Source organism: Alligator sinensis, unplaced genomic scaffold (genome assembly GCF_000455745.1).
Source record: "Alligator sinensis unplaced genomic scaffold, ASM45574v1 scaffold270_1, whole genome shotgun sequence".
Taxonomy (NCBI): domain Eukaryota; kingdom Metazoa; phylum Chordata; order Crocodylia; family Alligatoridae; genus Alligator; species Alligator sinensis.
The window spans coordinates 219,941-237,959 of record NW_005842364.1 but is presented as its reverse complement, the minus strand read 5'-3'; the positions used below and the strand labels follow the sequence as shown (position 1 = coordinate 237,959).

Genomic DNA, 18,019 nt, shown 5'->3' with positions numbered 1-18,019 from the left:
CCTTCTTTACAGTACTCCCTCCAGATCTTCACCAGCTTATCTAAACAGCTATAAAACCCCAGCAAAGGTCAGATTACTTCAAGGACTCAATTACTTGTCCTCTGTACCATTTTTTCTAGAAGCAAGTGATCTCCAACTACTTTCTTTACTAAAACCAGCGATTCGTTTGTGAGTTTGCAAGATAATTTTGTGTTTTCTTGATGTGGAAGTATACTTTATTTATATTTGTGAACATATCAAGCCCTGGACTTGTATTTTATGATTGTGATCAAGGTTCAATGGAAATACTTTGCACAACTTAAATGCTGCCACAATTAGCAGCTTATTGACTGGGACACAATATTAAACTCTGATAAAAGACAACAGGAATCTCTCCACTGACTTCAATAGACTGTGTCAGGCCCACTATCATTTGCTAAACTTAATATTTTTCTCCAATTATTATCATTAGTGATAAGATAAATTTCAAAAGATTTGGAGTTGTAACTAAGAAGAGCATCCAAATACATGATAGTTACTCGTTTTCATCATAATGCTTCTCTAAATATAGAAACCAGGATGAAATTATAGGTCCTCTCTAGAATTCCCAGTTTTTCTTAGCTTTGGCCAAGTCAGAAATAAAAAACTAATACAAAAAAGAACATTTCTCAAAGTATCTTGAAATTTCAACTTTTGATTGTAGGGCAAGAGGAAAAACTCAAAACTTTTAGAACCTCAAAAAACTTAAAATTCTGCTTAGCTAGAGTTTTAGATAAAGGTTTAAAACTATTAGATCTTCTATTTTATTATCCTATTCGTGCTGCACATTCCTATTTTGTGTTGTGCATGTCCAAAGCAAAATCCTGACCGAAGTGCTGGATGAAAGGTAACGTGCTCTAAATCTCCAGAAAAGTACATTGCCTGTCTGACAGCTGACCTGCCATTTATAATTAATGTCAGAACAGCAGTAAACCAAAATGACTACGTTTCCACCTGATATAACTTGTCTTCTGTCATGTCCCCTTTAACTCTCTTTCAGTGCACTTTATCTTTATTGGCATATCTATTTCAAACCCCTTTCTGAGCCATGTTTTGATTTTTTTTTTTTTAAGCTAGTTGATCCCATTTTCTCACATTGAAATTTGCTTTAGTTGAACAACATTACCCTAATTAAGAAAAAAATTAAACTAGGATTTTTCTTTAAAATATCTAGGTCTTACCTTCTTTCTTACTACACTCATGAAGACTATCTGTTAGAACAGCTGTATGAACAATAGAGCACATCTTGTAGTGAGAGGCTAAACTGTTTTAGCCATAATAAAAGTTATCTTACTATTTCAGATACTCAGAAAGATTTTTTTCTCTTTCCTCTTTATCTCATTTATATCGCACAGAGAAATAAGAAATCTCATTGTATATTCTGCTAGATATCATTTACGTACTGTCAGCATCCTCAACTGGCTTCAGAAATTAACAGATTCAAGAGAATTAAAAAAGAAATAATAAGATGATCAGTGAAGGCAAGTGAGATGGGGAACAAATATGTGAAAGAAATATAAAAGGAACATATGAATGAAGAGTAGCACTCAAGGGACATTTGGGCATCTCTCTCATTACTCTAAGTACATGCTTCCCATTAAGAAAATACTAATGCCGTACAAAAATGGAGGGAAAAGAGTAACAGGAATTTTGGCAAATTCAAATATTTTTAATCCTATACATTTCATTTCAAATTTTGCTGTACCTACCAAAAAGAGGGACGACTCAGGAACATAACCAGGAATAGATAAGGGGAGCACCAGGCCTGAGGAAGTGCCAGAATGGATGTCCCTGTAGATTCTGCACATGGTGGTCACAACAGCTATCAAGTGTAGGGACCCTCTTGAGCCCTTCTACTGCAACTGTAAAATTTTCTGCTCTCCATTGCTGCATTGGAAATGCTGTGTGGTAACCAATGACTGCAGTCGAGAGACACAGAAGTGCCCACCAGGTTTGGAAAACTCTAGCACAGGGCACAAACCCTACTTGTAACCCCTCTGGGCCCACTGTACCCAACTAGGTGTTTTTGGTTCTCTTGAAAATATACACTTTACAAAACATTCTGCAGCAAACCAAGCCAGGCTACAAGGGCGCATCTCCATGAGTGGGAATGTACGTCTCCCCAGGGACAACTATCAGTGGCACAAATATGTGTGGCCACTGCTAGCTGCCCCTGGGCACATCTGTGCACACATGCTCTGGTGCATGGCAAATTGCCCTGGGTGAAATAGGGGAGGCTGGGGCCAGCAGCCTTACCTGGGATCCTGGGGCCTCCTGGGGCTGCAGCAGTGGAAATGTGTGTGCGCAGAGCCTGGCCCAAACCTGAAGTGTGTCTCTGGCTGGCCAGGCTCTGGTTTTGGGTGGTGCATGCTGCTGCCACATGCACTACACTGTTGTTGTCTTTTTGGCTCAGTTTTATTTTACACCAGGATATCCCAGTGTCAAAAAAACCCACCATGCGGCTAATTAGCAGCATGGTGAACACATGCACATGTCCACTTGAGGGCATGTGCCCCAACAGTGCAAATAGAATAATGTTAATCTAAATCTCCAACAGGTTTCTAGAAGTATCAGCCTAGTAGGCCACTTCTCATTTATGGTTCTCCAACAGGATTGTATTTGAAAAAGGAATTTTCCCATTTCAAAATGGAAACATTGAAAACAAAGTTTGATTCTGGTGACTGAGGAGATAGGAGCACGACAAATGCAACCAATCAAAAATTGCAGGGATAAAGGCCAAGGACATATAAAAAATAAAAAGACATTTTATAAAAATAAAATGCAGCAGGTTATTTTTCCTCATCTGTGTCTCCTGGATGTTTTTGAAGAATAAAATATTCTCAGAACAAAAGAAGCCCCAGTTTCCAGGAAAGATATTAACTAACTCTGTTAAATGAAAATTATGGTTACGATAACTGATAACAGAAGAACCCTATTGTGCGGGCTGGGAGCGGTCCGAGGCCCTCGGGGGCACGCGGCGGGCTGTGGCCAGCAGCCCTGGCACACGGGTCGGGGAATGCAGGCCAGCGGACTAGAATTAGGCACGGACACTTAGCGGTTGATTAAAGATTATTTTACTTACACTGAAGATGGTCGCGGTGCAGGCAGGAAAACTTGCTTGAGTTGCAGTTACAGACAGAAAAGAAGAGAAGCAGACAAGAGTTCCTTCCACGCGAACCTCTAGCCCAATCCGGTTGAAGACTGTAAACACGCGAGCCCGTCGTGTCAACCAAAGAAAACAACTCGGAGAAAGAGCTCTGGATACACTCACACGAAGTTTGCTAGGCTTCGTGGAACTTGCGCGCAGGGAAGGGGTTCGTCGAGGGATCGTTCGGCGATGGGGAGAGGCCAGAGGTTGATCAGACCCCTATAAGCTTCTCAAGGTACACGCTGGGTCCGATAGGCTCCACAGCGCTTAGAGATCTTCACAAGACGTGAAGTTCTCCTCCTCCTGATAGTTGTGGAGTCCTCCAACTTGGGCGGAAACCGCTCAAGCCTCTTATACAGCTAGCAAGCCAATCGCTAGCCGCCACGTGGGAATAATTTAGAACTAGCCAATAGTGGGACACAAATTTGCATGCGGGTGGCGGGAACTCCTTTGCACCATGCACTTCTCTTTGCAACTGAGAAATGCATCCTGCAAAGAAAGCTCCTCGTGGCGGGAAATAATTTAGCAGTGCCGAAGCGCGCACACACAAAATCACACCCTGGGGTTGTGACACCTATAATTTAATCCTCTGAAAGAGCAGAAACCGAATACTAAAGTCTTCCATATGTACCTGATCTTAACCAGAGAAAACAAATATAAGCAAAGAAAATAGATCCATGACATGCTCCCACATACTTTAAATACTAAAAAGTATTTAGTAAGGAACAAAGCTGGCTTACATAGAATTCAATGGGAATTTTCCTTTTCATTTATTTGGGAATTGGGTAATCATATAAATTTTATTTCATTATGATTCCACAGATGTAACTGAGGGAAGGATTTTACCTCTGTATGTTGCAGTTTACACAGATGGTAATACTGGTTTCCCCCACTTTATGCTGTACATGAGTTCCTGAAAAATGGCACATAACTCAAATTCACATAAAAGGAAACCACTTTACAATGTAACAAATAGGGATACGTTCCAGGACCTCAACTCTACTGACCCCCAGACCCATTTCTACCACATTTACAAGACAATTTTGGTACTCATCAACATCAGGCAGTTTACATAAGCACAGGGTGGTGGTGAATGTTTAGTTGGTGTGAAGAGAGGGTGGTGAAGGGGGTGTTAGTGTTAGTGAAGTTCTTTTGTACTTCATTGATGGACCCGGGAGAGGTGTAGGCTATAAGCTAGTGGGACTCTTAGAAGTCATAATGGGCATGGCAACCACAGAAACACACGTCACAGACAATGCGGGAGGAATACAGATCCACACAGGAGACTATATTTTGGTGCCCGTCACTCCCACAATGCACCGCACATAGCAGCTGACTGCAGGCTTCCACCACACCAATTGCATAAGAGTGAATTTATTTTTCATATAAGGAATTTTTGGTATGAAAAGAGTCATCGTATAAGAGCAAATTCAAATTTGCACATACAGTACCAGCATAAAGCGAGGGAAACATGTATATCTGTTCAGTATATTCATTGTATAATGGGAAACTATTGACTGTCATACAGGATGCCAGAAGTTGGAAGGCAAGTTGGACTGGTAAAGCTCATATACATCACAAAGATGAGATAGTAGATAATACTCACTCCTGATATGTTTTTCACAAGGAGATAGCTGGGTATTGAAATGGTTCCACCTGTGTCAAGCAGCTTATAGCTTTGGGATCCACCAAGATTGGGTTCTCAGTCCTCTCCGTAAGATAAGGCTCATAACTTACTCTTCTTCAGGGGATTATATCGGATATGCATACTATAACAATTTTCTATATACAGCTATTGCAACCTTAACTTGCATTTATTAAATTGGTCAAAACTGTGTTGACTCTGAAACAAACCATGCATTTACCCCTGTTGACCTTGGGGACCTAGGGTATCAATAAAAAAGGGGAAGGGGAACTTGGGGAAAAATATTATCAAGGGTGAATTTTATCAAGAATCCCAGAAGTTGCTAATAGGAGGAGAAGAGAAATGGCTGCTCTTTGACTGAGATGAGAATAGTTAACAAGGTACAGACAGCAATGTGCTCCAGGCATCATAGGCAATGTGTAGGGGGAACATGGGGGGCACATGCTTCCCCTGAGCCAATGTTGGCCTCTGTGGGCAGTTGCCACTTGCCACCTGCCCCTCCCCCCACCCCCTGCAACTGCTGATTCTGTGGGCGGTCCCTGCTCGCTGCTCCTCACCACACTACCCTGCTGCCGACACCACCTCCAGTAGCTGTGCGTGGTCCCCAGTCACCACTGCCACCGCCACCAATGCCGGTGGCTGCGGGCAGTTCCCGATCACTGCCATGGTGGCCCCCCAGTCTCGAGGGGCACCGGTCATTCATACCAGGCAGCATAAAAGAGATTATTTTTTCAAAAGTGCATCTTCTGCAGAGTAAAACCAGTTGTAACTTGGCCAGAAAACACAAAGGGTACAGATAGGAATTACATTTAGATTGACCTAACTAGAGTTAGGTCAATCTAAATGCCCATCTCTGCAAGAGTTCAGGGTGGTTTAATCACCCAAGAAATGATGGGCCTGATATAATTAGTTCACCTGAGGTAAACTAACGTGGACTGGAAATAGGTTAGCTCAATATATTAAACACCTGTATCCATTCACAGCACAGCCCTGGGGCTGGGAGTTCACCCCATTCCAAGGCTTTGCTCTTTCTACTGTACCCAATAGCCCTGACTGGGCTGTGTTTAGCCTCCCAACTCCCCTACCCTTGGAAAGGCAACCACCACCCACACTGTGGACCCAACAACAATCTACCTGTTGACCTGCTAGCCCCCACAATCTCTCCCACTCCAAGTTATTACAGTTATTTTCCAGCATGGCTCCCAGGAATGACAAATGCTTGTAGATGCTGTTCCTAATCTACATTCAAGCAACTTAAAATAAATTTCATGAACACAGACCAGGTGTGTCAAATGGCTTCACACACCTATAGATATTTCTGTCATGTACCATCATCTCCTATGAAAAATCCCTTACTAGTTTCAAAACACATTTCATCTTAATAATTTATGGAATAATATAGCAACGTGTTTCTTATAGCCTACGTATGCTGTATAACTGACAGTGAGCACATCTATACATTCGTTAATGTGCTGTTGCTAATGTGCATTAAGTTTGGTTCCTCCATTGTGAGATACTAGAAAAAGGTACATTCGCCTATTTTAATGAGAATTAGAAAAGGTGCATGTTTTTTTGTGACTCTTTAATGCACATTAAAATAGGCTAATGAGCATTCAAGTGCACAAGTAGACATTCCTAGTGACATTTAAGTTTCCAGCACCCAGATACTTCTTCTAAATTTGCATGTATTGGTGACATTTTATTGGGTTATGTTTACTGGGTTTATTGGGTTAAGGAGATTTAATTAATTATATGACTTTTGAAGAAATATTAGTTTGTTCCCTTTTTTTTTCTTCCAGTATTGCATATAAAATATATACATCTTAGAAGTAAACTTCAGCAGTTTTTTCCAGCAGCAGTTTTTATTCTGTTCTTTTCCACCATGTATTATCACTGAAACCCATGTGAATTGGTACTGAAATGTTGCCACCTGCATAGCCTGAGTTGGTAGTATCTTACATCTACTTTGAACAGATGTATGTGACTACTGAAGATGTGTAGAGCAAAAAGTCAGTCTCCAAGCTCATGGAATGGTCAAATGAAGAAGAGTTAGGTAAGAAAATTCTTCCAAAATTGGAGTCCTTGGCAGATAGTAGGTAAGTTGAGAATAAAATGCTGTTGCCCTATTTTTCAGTACCTCTGAAATCCCAATGAAGAAACCCTTAGGTTTTATCCAACTCCCAAATAAATTATAAGGAAAATTCCTTCTGACATCTATATGAGGTAGTTTTGGCCCTTAGTAAAAATTAGTCCCCAAATCCCATTTCAGTTTAGGGCATGATCCACTCCAAATGAGATCAGTGGCAGTATTACCATTGCTATCAATGGAAAGACGATCAGAGTTTTATTGGGGTAAATACCTTAACTAGGGTTGTTCTGGATCAGTAGTGGAAAAAGAATAATTCAACTGTTTCTATTTATTTCTTAGTCTATTGAGGGATGTTTGTACTGTTTGCTGTTTTATTCTTATCTCCATACTCCCTTGAATTGCTGTTAGATTGTAAGCTAAAGAACAAGGGCTTGGAGAATTGACAATAATGACATCTGTATTAAAACAAAACAAAAAATAACAACATGAAGAATATATAGCTCTAGATACAATTCTCATCTCTTTCTATCCATGTTTCACAAAAGTCATTAAATTATATTGCAGGTTCTATTTAATACTTTGCCTAACACCACAAAATGCATTTCATTTTATATTAAAGAATAAGTGGTGAATGACTCATATGTATTAATTCAGGAACATCTGCCTTCTTACAGATAAGAGAAAGGGGAAAGTCTGCTGCAGCTTTCTCCTGAAAAATCATAGTTTTCCCATATTAAATCAACATAGAAAAGTCTAAATATGATTGGTGGATTGACATTATTTCTAAACTATTCTTTTATAGATTAATGTTCATGTATTTTAATCCCAGTTGGCTATGCCCAAACTAGACGTACTTTATAATATTGATCTTCCAACTAGTTGATACTGTAATTGGAAGAAATATGTAAAGCTTTGGTTAGCTATTTAGTGTTGCATTTAAAATATGACAGTGGCAGCTTTTCAAGAGAACGTAAAGACAATTTAATTATACTGAATTCTTGAAAATTAAAGGAGAAAAAAAAGCAACAAAAAAAACCAGTACTTGTAACTCCAGAAGAGAACACTGTATATTACAAGTTGGAGAGAAATATAATTTGTTCTTTACTCCAGCATGTTATTTAAACATAAAAGTGTAACATATTGTAGGCTTGATTTATGAAATCGGTAAAAACCTAGGGGAAAAATGTTGTAATTACTTTTACACTGTGGTTGAGTTAGTTTCACCAAAAGTGATTTAGTGCCCACAAATTGAATGTTTGTGTGTCTGAATATATAATGCATACACATTCTATATTCAGCACTTTTAACCAGGAGTAGTCAATGTTGAAATTTTATTTTTAAATGCAGCGCATTTTATCCTAATTTAATTAAATTAATTTAACTAGAATAAGTGTGATAACTGTTTGGGGAAAATGTGAGTGATAGTCTACAAACATGCAGAGAGACAAAATAGAATTCTGATTTTTTTCTAAATGATTGTCCTTTTTAATAGCTGGGTGGGGTGGTGACTGAGACCATATTTTCAATTACTCTTCAGGTCATTAATGTTGATTACATTCTTCTACTAACCATAAGTCTTTATTTAATGAAAATGTATGCCACCCACTAAGCAGACATGTAGTTAGAGAACAATACAGCAGGATTTGATTGCCCTATTAACAATAATCATCATGAGACTTTGGGAGCAATAATTTAATGACTTCTTGCACTCTTGTGCTACTTTTTGGTGGTGCTCATTTAGCAATGTACTACAGTGATATCTCTAATGAAATTAAAACTTGCCAGCAGGCATTATTAGCTAGAGATAGGCAGGTATTGAAACACCACACCTAACAGAGCTCATGACTGTCATTAGAATACTTGCACACAAGGTAACTTAACTTGAACAAAGCAGGTTGGCTAATCAGAAAGTAAAGAAAAATACCTTTAATTAATTTTAGTTTTAGACCAAGTTTTCTCTCTTTGCCATTCATGATTTAACAAATCCCTAGCAAAGAGAAATGGAGCATATGGCAGATAGATGGAAGTGAACTGACTGATAAAAAATTAAGTGTACCTTGTAGGACTCAGTCCTTCTCACATTTAGGTTGATTATAGAATTCATAATCTATAACGTTTCAGGTCCGAGATGTAGAGATTTCACAGGTCCTTATCATGGGGCTCATCAGACAGGCAGAGAAAGCACCGACAAACATTCTCTACAAAGTGGATGATATGACTGCAGCCCCTATGGATGTCAGACAGTGGGTTGATACTGATGAGGCAGGCAGTGAAAACATTGTGGTGCCCCCAGGAACTTACGTGAAAGTGGCTGGACATCTTCGATCATTTCAGAATAAGAAAAGCCTGGTAGCATTTAAGATCAAGCCTTTGGAAAATATGAATGAATTCACTACACATCTGCTGGAAATAGTTAATGCACATATGATCCTCAGGAAACAGACTAAGGAAGGATCAAAAATGTTTCAATCTCTCTCCTCTCCTGGGATGGGCACTGTAAGCTATGGAGGTTTGAGTAACTTGCCAGTCAATGGACTAACTGTGCATCAAAGTCAGGTGTTGAATTTGATTAAAACCTGCTCTCTTCCAGAAGGCATGAGCCTTCAAGACCTGCAGTCTCAATTGCATAATATCAACATGACCACAATTAAACAAGCAGTTGAACACCCACTTTAATGGGTGCAGAATTACTCTCTAAAATATGATGTTATTTTACCCTCTAAAATATGATGTCAAGTTATTAGTATTAAACTGACCAAATGAGTTAGAGCACTGAAGTGAAGGGTTATGACAGGTACACAAACCTCAGTGGGTGCATCTACACAGCACGCAATGTAGCTCATCGCTATGGTGATGTAGTGTCAGCAGGCACAAACCGTGACACCGCTACTACTGTGCAGTACCACTGCTACTTGCTACTTTAGTACTTGCTGCGCAGTTGGGTTGGAAACAAATGGTGTGGTGCTAGGACTGCAGAGTACCAATGGTTACTGCACAGTCATTTAGTACTTGCTTTAGATTGTTTTAGCTTACTAAAGCAAGTATTAAATGACTGTGCAGTAATCACCAGTACTGTGCAGTCCCTTTGCTGCACAGGTCATTTCTGGCCGTACTACACAGCAAGTACTAAAGTAGCAAGTACTACTTGCTACTGCTAAAGCAAGTACTAAATGACTGTGCAGTAACAACTATGCATGTAGATGTGCCCACTTTCCCAGAGATGAGAGACACTGGTTTATTTGGATGCAAAACTATGAAGGATATTCAAAATGGTTACATGGTTTTGAAATACTGTAGAATACTTAGAAAACTGAGAAATATGGACATCTGTTATAAGTGGAGAGCACCTGACTAGGCTCTTATAAGGAGTTGGTTGAAATGTGCTGAATCTGCTTAATGTGCATAGGGGTGTGTGTGTGTGTGTGTGTAAAAGTGTGTACACAGGTTTGTTTGTGGTAGCTATAGTAGTTGGGGTTCACTCCCTTTTTGAGGGCTGACATGATGACATCAATAGGAAGTTGTCAGCTATCTTTGCGTGTGTGTTGGCAGTTACAGTGAAGCCCTTTTCAGAGCAACAAGTCTCTCAGCCTTTTCCTGAGCTATGAGATAACATAGTAGCCAACCTTTTTCTTTCTCTGTCAGTACTTTCAAGCAAGTCATATAACAAACTCAAAAGGGTTTAGATTTAGGAGCTAGATTTAGGTACAAGTCAAGCTGAACAAGACCATTAACAATTTATAAAAACTGCTCATCTACAAGGAAAGACAGTGCTCATCCACAAAGGTATTAAATCATATTTATCTACAAAGATAAGATAATGCTTACCTGCAATGGGTAAATGTCTGAAGAATAGCCTGCTATTCATGGGTCTTGGCACCATACCTAATTTTTCACTAAGATCTGCTTTTAAGAGTATTTAAAGGGACCTTTTAAGGTCTAATATTCAGGACCCCTTACTTCACGCTCTAAATTGACCAATGGGAAAGGGTCTGAACTGGTATGGAAAGTGTGTGTCTAATATGGGACAAATTGGTTCAGCTTGATATTAGGTAGCTATGTAGTCATTTATTTCTTTTTGTGGGGTGGAGAAAAACATAAATAGCTTCAGAAGTTCACAGAGAAAGAAAAGAAGTACTTGTGCTTATGCCTGTGCTATATAGTTAAGTATTCAGACATCTCCATCCTGTTCAATCTATTCCCTGAGATGATTCTCAGGCGTGTTTCAAATTTAGCCTTAAAGAAATAGTGATTTTACATGGGCTTCACTAAGCTGAGGCTTTTTGTATGGAAAAAAACTCCATCAGTAGCAGCATTGCTTTGTGCTCTGAGCATACAGGAAGGTATCCACATATGAATGGAGGAAAATTCAGATAAATGACACATTTGTGTCTCTGTGTGTTTCCAGAATGAACTATAGTTAATATCTCAATCTCCAATAAACTGGGAACTGGAGTTTGGCACCTCTGATGGAAATGTCCTCCTAAAACTTTTCTCTTTTTCTTGTATACAGAGGTAGTTTGAGTTGCCTGGCCAACTATTCTGTGGTCTGGTCGGATGGCAAAAAGCGCACATCATTCATATACTGCAGTGCTCTCAGAATTGCCAGGAATGTACATTTTATATAGCAGCTGCTGCTAGTTCTAGTATGTCTGATGTAACTGCTACTGTTTCACTAGTCTCCTTAATACCTGATCCCTTTGGCAAGTATTCAATTTCCCGAGTTGCCACTGGCTGAAAAGCTGGAGAGAAGGACAATCATACATGATTAAGAGAATATCTTTGTGATAATTTGCGCAAATTGCCAGCCAGCTGGGGATATGAATGCTCCTGTAGTGGAAAATTTAAAGAGCAAATACTCAAAAGTTCTACTCAAAAGTAGTTGGTCTGTAATGTAACTGAATTATAAGATGAGCAACAGTACAGCATGAGGAAAGCACTTGATTGTAAACAGGTAAAAAGGAATATCAGACATCCTGCATATGCCTTGGTACTCTTCAAGTTATTCACCTTCATGCTTCTTTTTTTCTTGATCCAGTTTGCTGGTGGCTAGGTTGAGGGGAGTGTTGGGAGGAATAAGCAGTAGGCCTGTGTGAATAGGGAACTATTCGATTTGGACTCAAATTCAGCCAATTTGGATGCCAGAGATTTGATTCTGAGATCCAAATAATTTTTCCAATTCGATTCGGCCGAATCACTTTGGAAGATTCACAGCCGATTCGGAGTCGATTCAGAGATTCGGCCATAGAGTATAATGGGGAATCAATGAAATATCTATAACTTTGTTGTCTTTTGGCTGACTCAGATAAAGCTTGCTGAAATGGTAGCCTCTCCTGAGGGCATGAAGCCTGCTAAGTTTCAAGGAGATAGGTGCAGGGGGCTTGGGGAAACTGCACCCCAAATCTTGAAAGCAAAACTTGTGTCACATGTATGTGTTAAGCCACAGCGAGGTGAAAATTGCAGGAATGGTAGCTTGTGATGAGGCCACAAAGTCTGACAAGTTGCAAGGAGATAGGTGCAGGGAAACTGTACCTCAAGCTTTGGATGAGCAAAACTCATGACATGGGTGACACTGTGTGTGTTAAGGCACAGCAGGGTGAAAGCTGCAGACCTACTAGCCCCTGATGAGGCCATGAAGTCTGCCAGCTTTCAAGGAGATAAGTACAGAGGTTTCTGTGTTCTGGGGCCCTGCACCTCTAGCTGCTGACAGGCAAAACTCATGACATGGGTACTTGTGCAACTGTGTCTGTCTTGGGGCACAGGCGCGGGGGAAACTACTGCTGGCTTTGATGCTAGGCCCTGCTATGGCCACAAAGCTTGCCAGCTGTTAAGGAAATAGGTGCAGGGGGGTTCTGGGGCCCTCCACCCCTAGCTGCTGACAGGCAAAGCTCATGCCATGGGTGCTTGTGTAACTGACTGTCTCTGTCTTGAGGCAGAAGCAGTTCCCTGCTCTGTATTGCTTCTTTCTTCTCCTTAGGTTGTGATTTTGTAGGTGTTAATCCTTGCTCGTTAACTTTTTATCCTCGCTAGCTACTGTGTATTGAGCTGATCCCTAAGTGAATCATGATAGATTGGTAACACAATAGCTTAGCAGCCTGGCCTGCAGTAGTTCTCCCCCCGCTTCCCCAACCCATGCCCCAAGACGGACACAGTTTCACAAGCGCCCATGACATGAGTTTTGCCTATCAGCAACCAGAGGTTTCCAGGCCCAGAACCCAGAAGCCCCTGCACCTATCTCCTTGAAAACTGGCAGACTTTGTGGCCTCAGAAGGGGCTAGTAGGCCTGCAGCTTTCACCCTGCTGCACCTTAACACACACACTGTCACCCATGTCACGAGTTTTGCTTGTCCTCAGCTTGAGGTACAATTTCCCAGAAATCCCTGCACCTATTTCCTTGCAATTTGGCAGGCTTTGTGGCCTGAGCAAGAGCCACTATCTCTCAAGTTTTCACTCCACTGTGGCTTAACACACACACACATTACATGATTTTTTCTTTCAGGATTTTGAGGTGCAGTTTCCCAGAAAACCCCCACACCTAACATGCTGAAACCTAGCACACCTCATAAACTCGACAGAGGCTACCATCCCTGTAAGTTTCAACTGAATCAGCCAAAAGACAACAAAGTTATAGATATTTCATTGTTTCTCCGTTTTACCCTATGGCCAAAACTCTGAATTGCCGAATCTTTTCTGAATCTTTTCCAAATCGATTCGGAAGCTCCAAATCAATTCAGAAAGCCTAAAGCTTTCAGAGATTTGATTCATATTTGTAGATTCAGCCTCTGAATCATCTCCAGATCTGAATCGTGATCCAAAGCTTTGCACAGCCCTAGTAAGCAGTGATAGAGGAGAAAGGCTTTGGATTGAAAGTTGGCTATTATCCAAAAAAGTGATGTAGTTGCCAAAGCTTGGTGGATAAAGGATGAGTCTACACGTAGATTTAGGTACACCTAAATTTAATGTGCATTAGCTTAATGCACATTAAGGTATTTAGACTTACATCTACATGTGCACACATTAACGCTGTATATGCAGTACCTTGTTTTTCATGAAGTTGGCAGTGGGTACATCTACAAGAGCAATTAATGTGACTGAATATACTATGGATCAGTTTGAGCTAAAGGAAACTAATCTCCATTTTATGGTCTATACATTTGTTTGAGCACAGTCATTTACTGCACTGCTGGATACCACTTGTATCTGCCAGGACTATCTGGCAGTGCAGTAAATTAGTCTACTGCACCCTAATTGCTGTGTGCATGTACACAACGACTCTTTACTGAACATACCTATTTCCTTCAACATCTCCTCATATGACTTGTCTTCAGGGGCAGATCCAGGGGGGATACACTGGTGCACTTGCACCCCGTGTTGATTTCTGCTCTACCCAAAAGTTAAAACCAACTGCCTCACAGAGGCAGCAGCATTCTTAGTCAGGACGTGCTGAGGTAATAAATTGACTTCTTGACTCATTATAATCTACCTGATCCCATCTAAACTCCTCATTCCACATGTGTTAACTGTAAGGCTCATGCCCTGGGTCACCGCTATAAGGCTTAGGCAAGCTCCTGCCCTGTACCCCTTGTTAGGCATGCTGATCCACTTAATACTAATCAAGGCCAGCTGGCCACCAGCCCCTTCCCTCTGATTGGTTCTGGAGACACATTTAAGGAACTCTCCCAGAACCTGAGCCTTGTTGCACAACACACTGGTCCTCGGTCTCTGAGTACCCCTGTCCCAGTAACATCTCTGGCTTGCCTGGTTCCTGGGAACCATCAACTTGCTCCTTGATGTTGGCCTTTGGATTCTCCCTGCAGACCTGTTTCTTGACTTCTGACCTCAGCCTGGCTTACTCTTGGACTTACCCTGTGGATAATCCTTTGGACTTAGTAACTAAATTTCTCATTCCTAGCTCCTGACCCTGGTTTGGAATTTTGGCTCCTGACTTATGACTTCTGACCCTTACCCCTACCCTCCCCCTCCCAGCACCATGCATGGCTTTACCCACTAACTGGCAGACATAGTGGACCATGACATTAATGACCCTCTCTTCTTTTTAATGATATTCCACCAATCAAGCTATTCTTTGTTCTGCAATTATGTTGTCTGTTAGCTACTCCTGGTAATGAAGCTTTGTGTTTGCTTCACTCTTAAACTGACTAATGCAACCCTTGATCCCCAGCTTATTAATAAAACTTCTGGTTTATTTTTTGCTGAAGAAAAACATGTTGTGGTGATTCACCTCATCATCACATGTGATGATGTACCCCCTTTTCAAAATTCTAGAGCCATCCATGTTTACCTTCCAACCCCTTTTCTATTTTTGTCTTCAGTCTCTGGACCCTCTAACTTCTCCTTATCCTTTTCAAAATGTGGAGCCCAAAACTACACACTATGCTCTAGATAAGGCCTAATCAGTGCCGAGTAGAGGCGCCTAATACTTCTATTGATGTGTCCCAAACCTGCATTCCCCTTCTGTGCATCCACATCATGCTGCAGACTCATACTGAGTCTGTGATCCCCCAAGAATCCCATATAACTTTTGGTACTGCTGCCAGCCAAGCAGGTGTCACCACTTTTGTAGTTGTGTTTTTGATTATGCTTACTGAGGTGTAACACCTTGCATTTGTCAGCATTGAAATTCATCCTATTAGCTCCAGCTCAGACTTCCAATATGTCAAGATCCTTTTGAGTTACACTCCTGTCCTCCAGTGTGTGTGTAATCCTTCCCAATTTAGTTTCTTTAGCAAGTTTCCTGAAGAAGCATTCAAAAGAAGCATCAAGAGGCATCATTCCATCATCCAAATAATAAATGAGCACATTAAACAGCAGAAGGCCCAAGGCAGACAACTGTGGGCCTTGTTCAATGTCATATTCTTAAATATGCTGGAGTGACCGACTGATCCTATTGGAACCACCAGTAGTTTTGATATTGTCCTCACTGAAGCCAGAATTTCACAGATACTCTTTATACGCAACATTATATTCCCTTTCATTCCCAAGGCTTTTCTGCAGTGGCCATGAGAAAGAAAGCTGCCTCCCAATATTTCCAATGTTCAAGAAACATAGTGATTAGATTTTTTTCTTAGCTTTTTGGCTAACATTATCTACACTTTATTTCATGAGCCTGTGCTGGCCCCAGTAGCATAAAAACCTACCCTATACTGGCCCCAGCAGTATTAAAAACTGCCCTGGCAAGCAGCTACTTGCTCTCAGGAGCTTCTGGGGGAAAGTTGGCCACACCCCTTCCTGCCCCAGGCTGCTACTCCAGGCATTGTGCTCAGTGGTTTCCTCTGCCTGGGTCAACTGGGTACCTCCACCTCCAGGTACCCTGTGACGCTTGTCCAGGGTGCTGACCTGCTCATTGAGTCCCTCCTTTGGAATCCCCAGCTGGAGGTGCCAATGGCAGGGGCACCCCAGTTGTCACAGAGGCTGGATCTGGGTGGTGTCACCTGTATCAGAGACCTCCTGGACTATGATTGGCAGGCTTGGGTGGACCCTATTGCACTGACCTGACGCATGGGTTTACCCATTATGCATGCGACCTGCTGCCTAGTCCAGGAGGTGAAATCTGCCTTACCACCCAATGACCTTGCTTTTGTCAACCAGGTCCTGTGCCCCTCACCTATATCCTCCATCCTGGGTGGCCTGAAGCTGCCTGAGGCACACATCCCCATGCAATGTGGCACAGGCAGTGCTGGGTGCCAGGTGCCAGGGGCCAAGCCATGCTGCCCAGCACAGCATGGGGGGGGGGCGCTGTGCCAGGAGGCCCTGAATGCCCTGATGGCTGCTGCTGATGTGGGTGAGCTGTGGGCTGTGCAGGGGGGCCTTAGGCTGCATTGTGGGGGCATGTGAAGCATGTGGGGGAACCACCCCTCCCAAGCTGTCCCCTCCCCCACAGTCCTCCACACCCTCACAGCCCTTCCCTCCCCCTTCACCCCGTCACCCCCTGCTTACATGGAATGGAGCCCAGGTCCACGTCCCTGAAGCCTGCATTGCTGTTTGCCCTGCATGGGCAGGTATCATGCCTCAGCATCAGGGCAAGGAGCAGGTATAGAGATACTCTGGACAACTACCAGAGCATCTCTTTGGAGGATCCAAGCTTCCTGTTGCCTCAGAACCATAGCCCCATAGGATATCCAGGTATCAAATGTTGAGCCCATGCTGAAAATATGTATCGTGGGGAACTATTTTGTGTTCCCAGCGTGCCTTTTGCCATGTCTCAAACTGCTATGAGACATTGCAAGAGTCATGTGCCGGCTCATCTGGACACACCCTGTGTATCCTTTGGGGTTTTTATGCAGAGTTATGTCTAGGCATGTTTTTGTACATTTAACTTTTTTATTTCTACCCCATTCCTGCATTTTTTCCTTTTACTTATTTGAAGATTTAGATATGACATTCTATATTGGTTAGGACACACAAATCCTATTATGTATAGCCAGAGATGGGCTCGTTGCTGTGACTGCTGCTTGGCCTGGAACACAATATGACACTAAGATCATAACGGATCACTATAAAGCAGTCTCCACATCAGCATTTTAAAGCAGGCACTCCAGGAATATGGTCTGACATCAAACCTCCTATACTTTTCTCCTCTCTATTGTAGACTTTGGCATTTTCTTCTTGCTACATACAAGGCTCGTTCTACTTTATTTAATTTCATTGATTCAATACACGTCTTTTGGCTTTGCCTTTTGTGTGTGCCAACAGATATTGTCTGTGTCTTTTTTTTCCTCCTCTTCCTTCTCAGAGACTTCACTTTTTATAATCTCCCAGCAAACAGGATATAGCCATCTCCATTCTCTCATTCTCTTACTCTTAAGCACACATTCCTAGCCCATTCTGTGTAATAGTTTCTCTTCCTTCCATACCTAAAACAGTATTAACAATTCCACTTATTAACCTGACTAGTCTTCCAGTGTAATCTTCTCATGATCTATTTGGAATCATGAGACAGTATCAGTTCTCCATGCATATCTCCAGCTCAGGAAATGTAATAAACAGAAATTTATGTGGCCAGAAGAACCCAGGGAAGATTTACCCCTCAAGGCACAAGATGCCACTTGCTAGGAGATCTGAGATTGGATAATTACTTTGGGTAGCCCTCCTGTCCCTTCTT

The 18,019-nt window shown here is 41.7% G+C and overlaps 1 protein-coding gene across 1 annotated transcript; it reads left to right on the top strand.

Moving 5' to 3' along the window:
- Positions 1-9,009: 9,009 nt before the first annotated feature.
- LOC102384610 (replication protein A 32 kDa subunit-like) lies at positions 9,010-9,576 on the top strand (the record flags this gene model as incomplete). Its single annotated transcript, XM_025210663.1, has 1 exon — positions 9,010-9,576. A coding segment is annotated over one exon (567 nt), but the record flags the coding sequence as incomplete, so codon positions are not given.
- Positions 9,577-18,019: the final 8,443 nt, after the last annotated feature.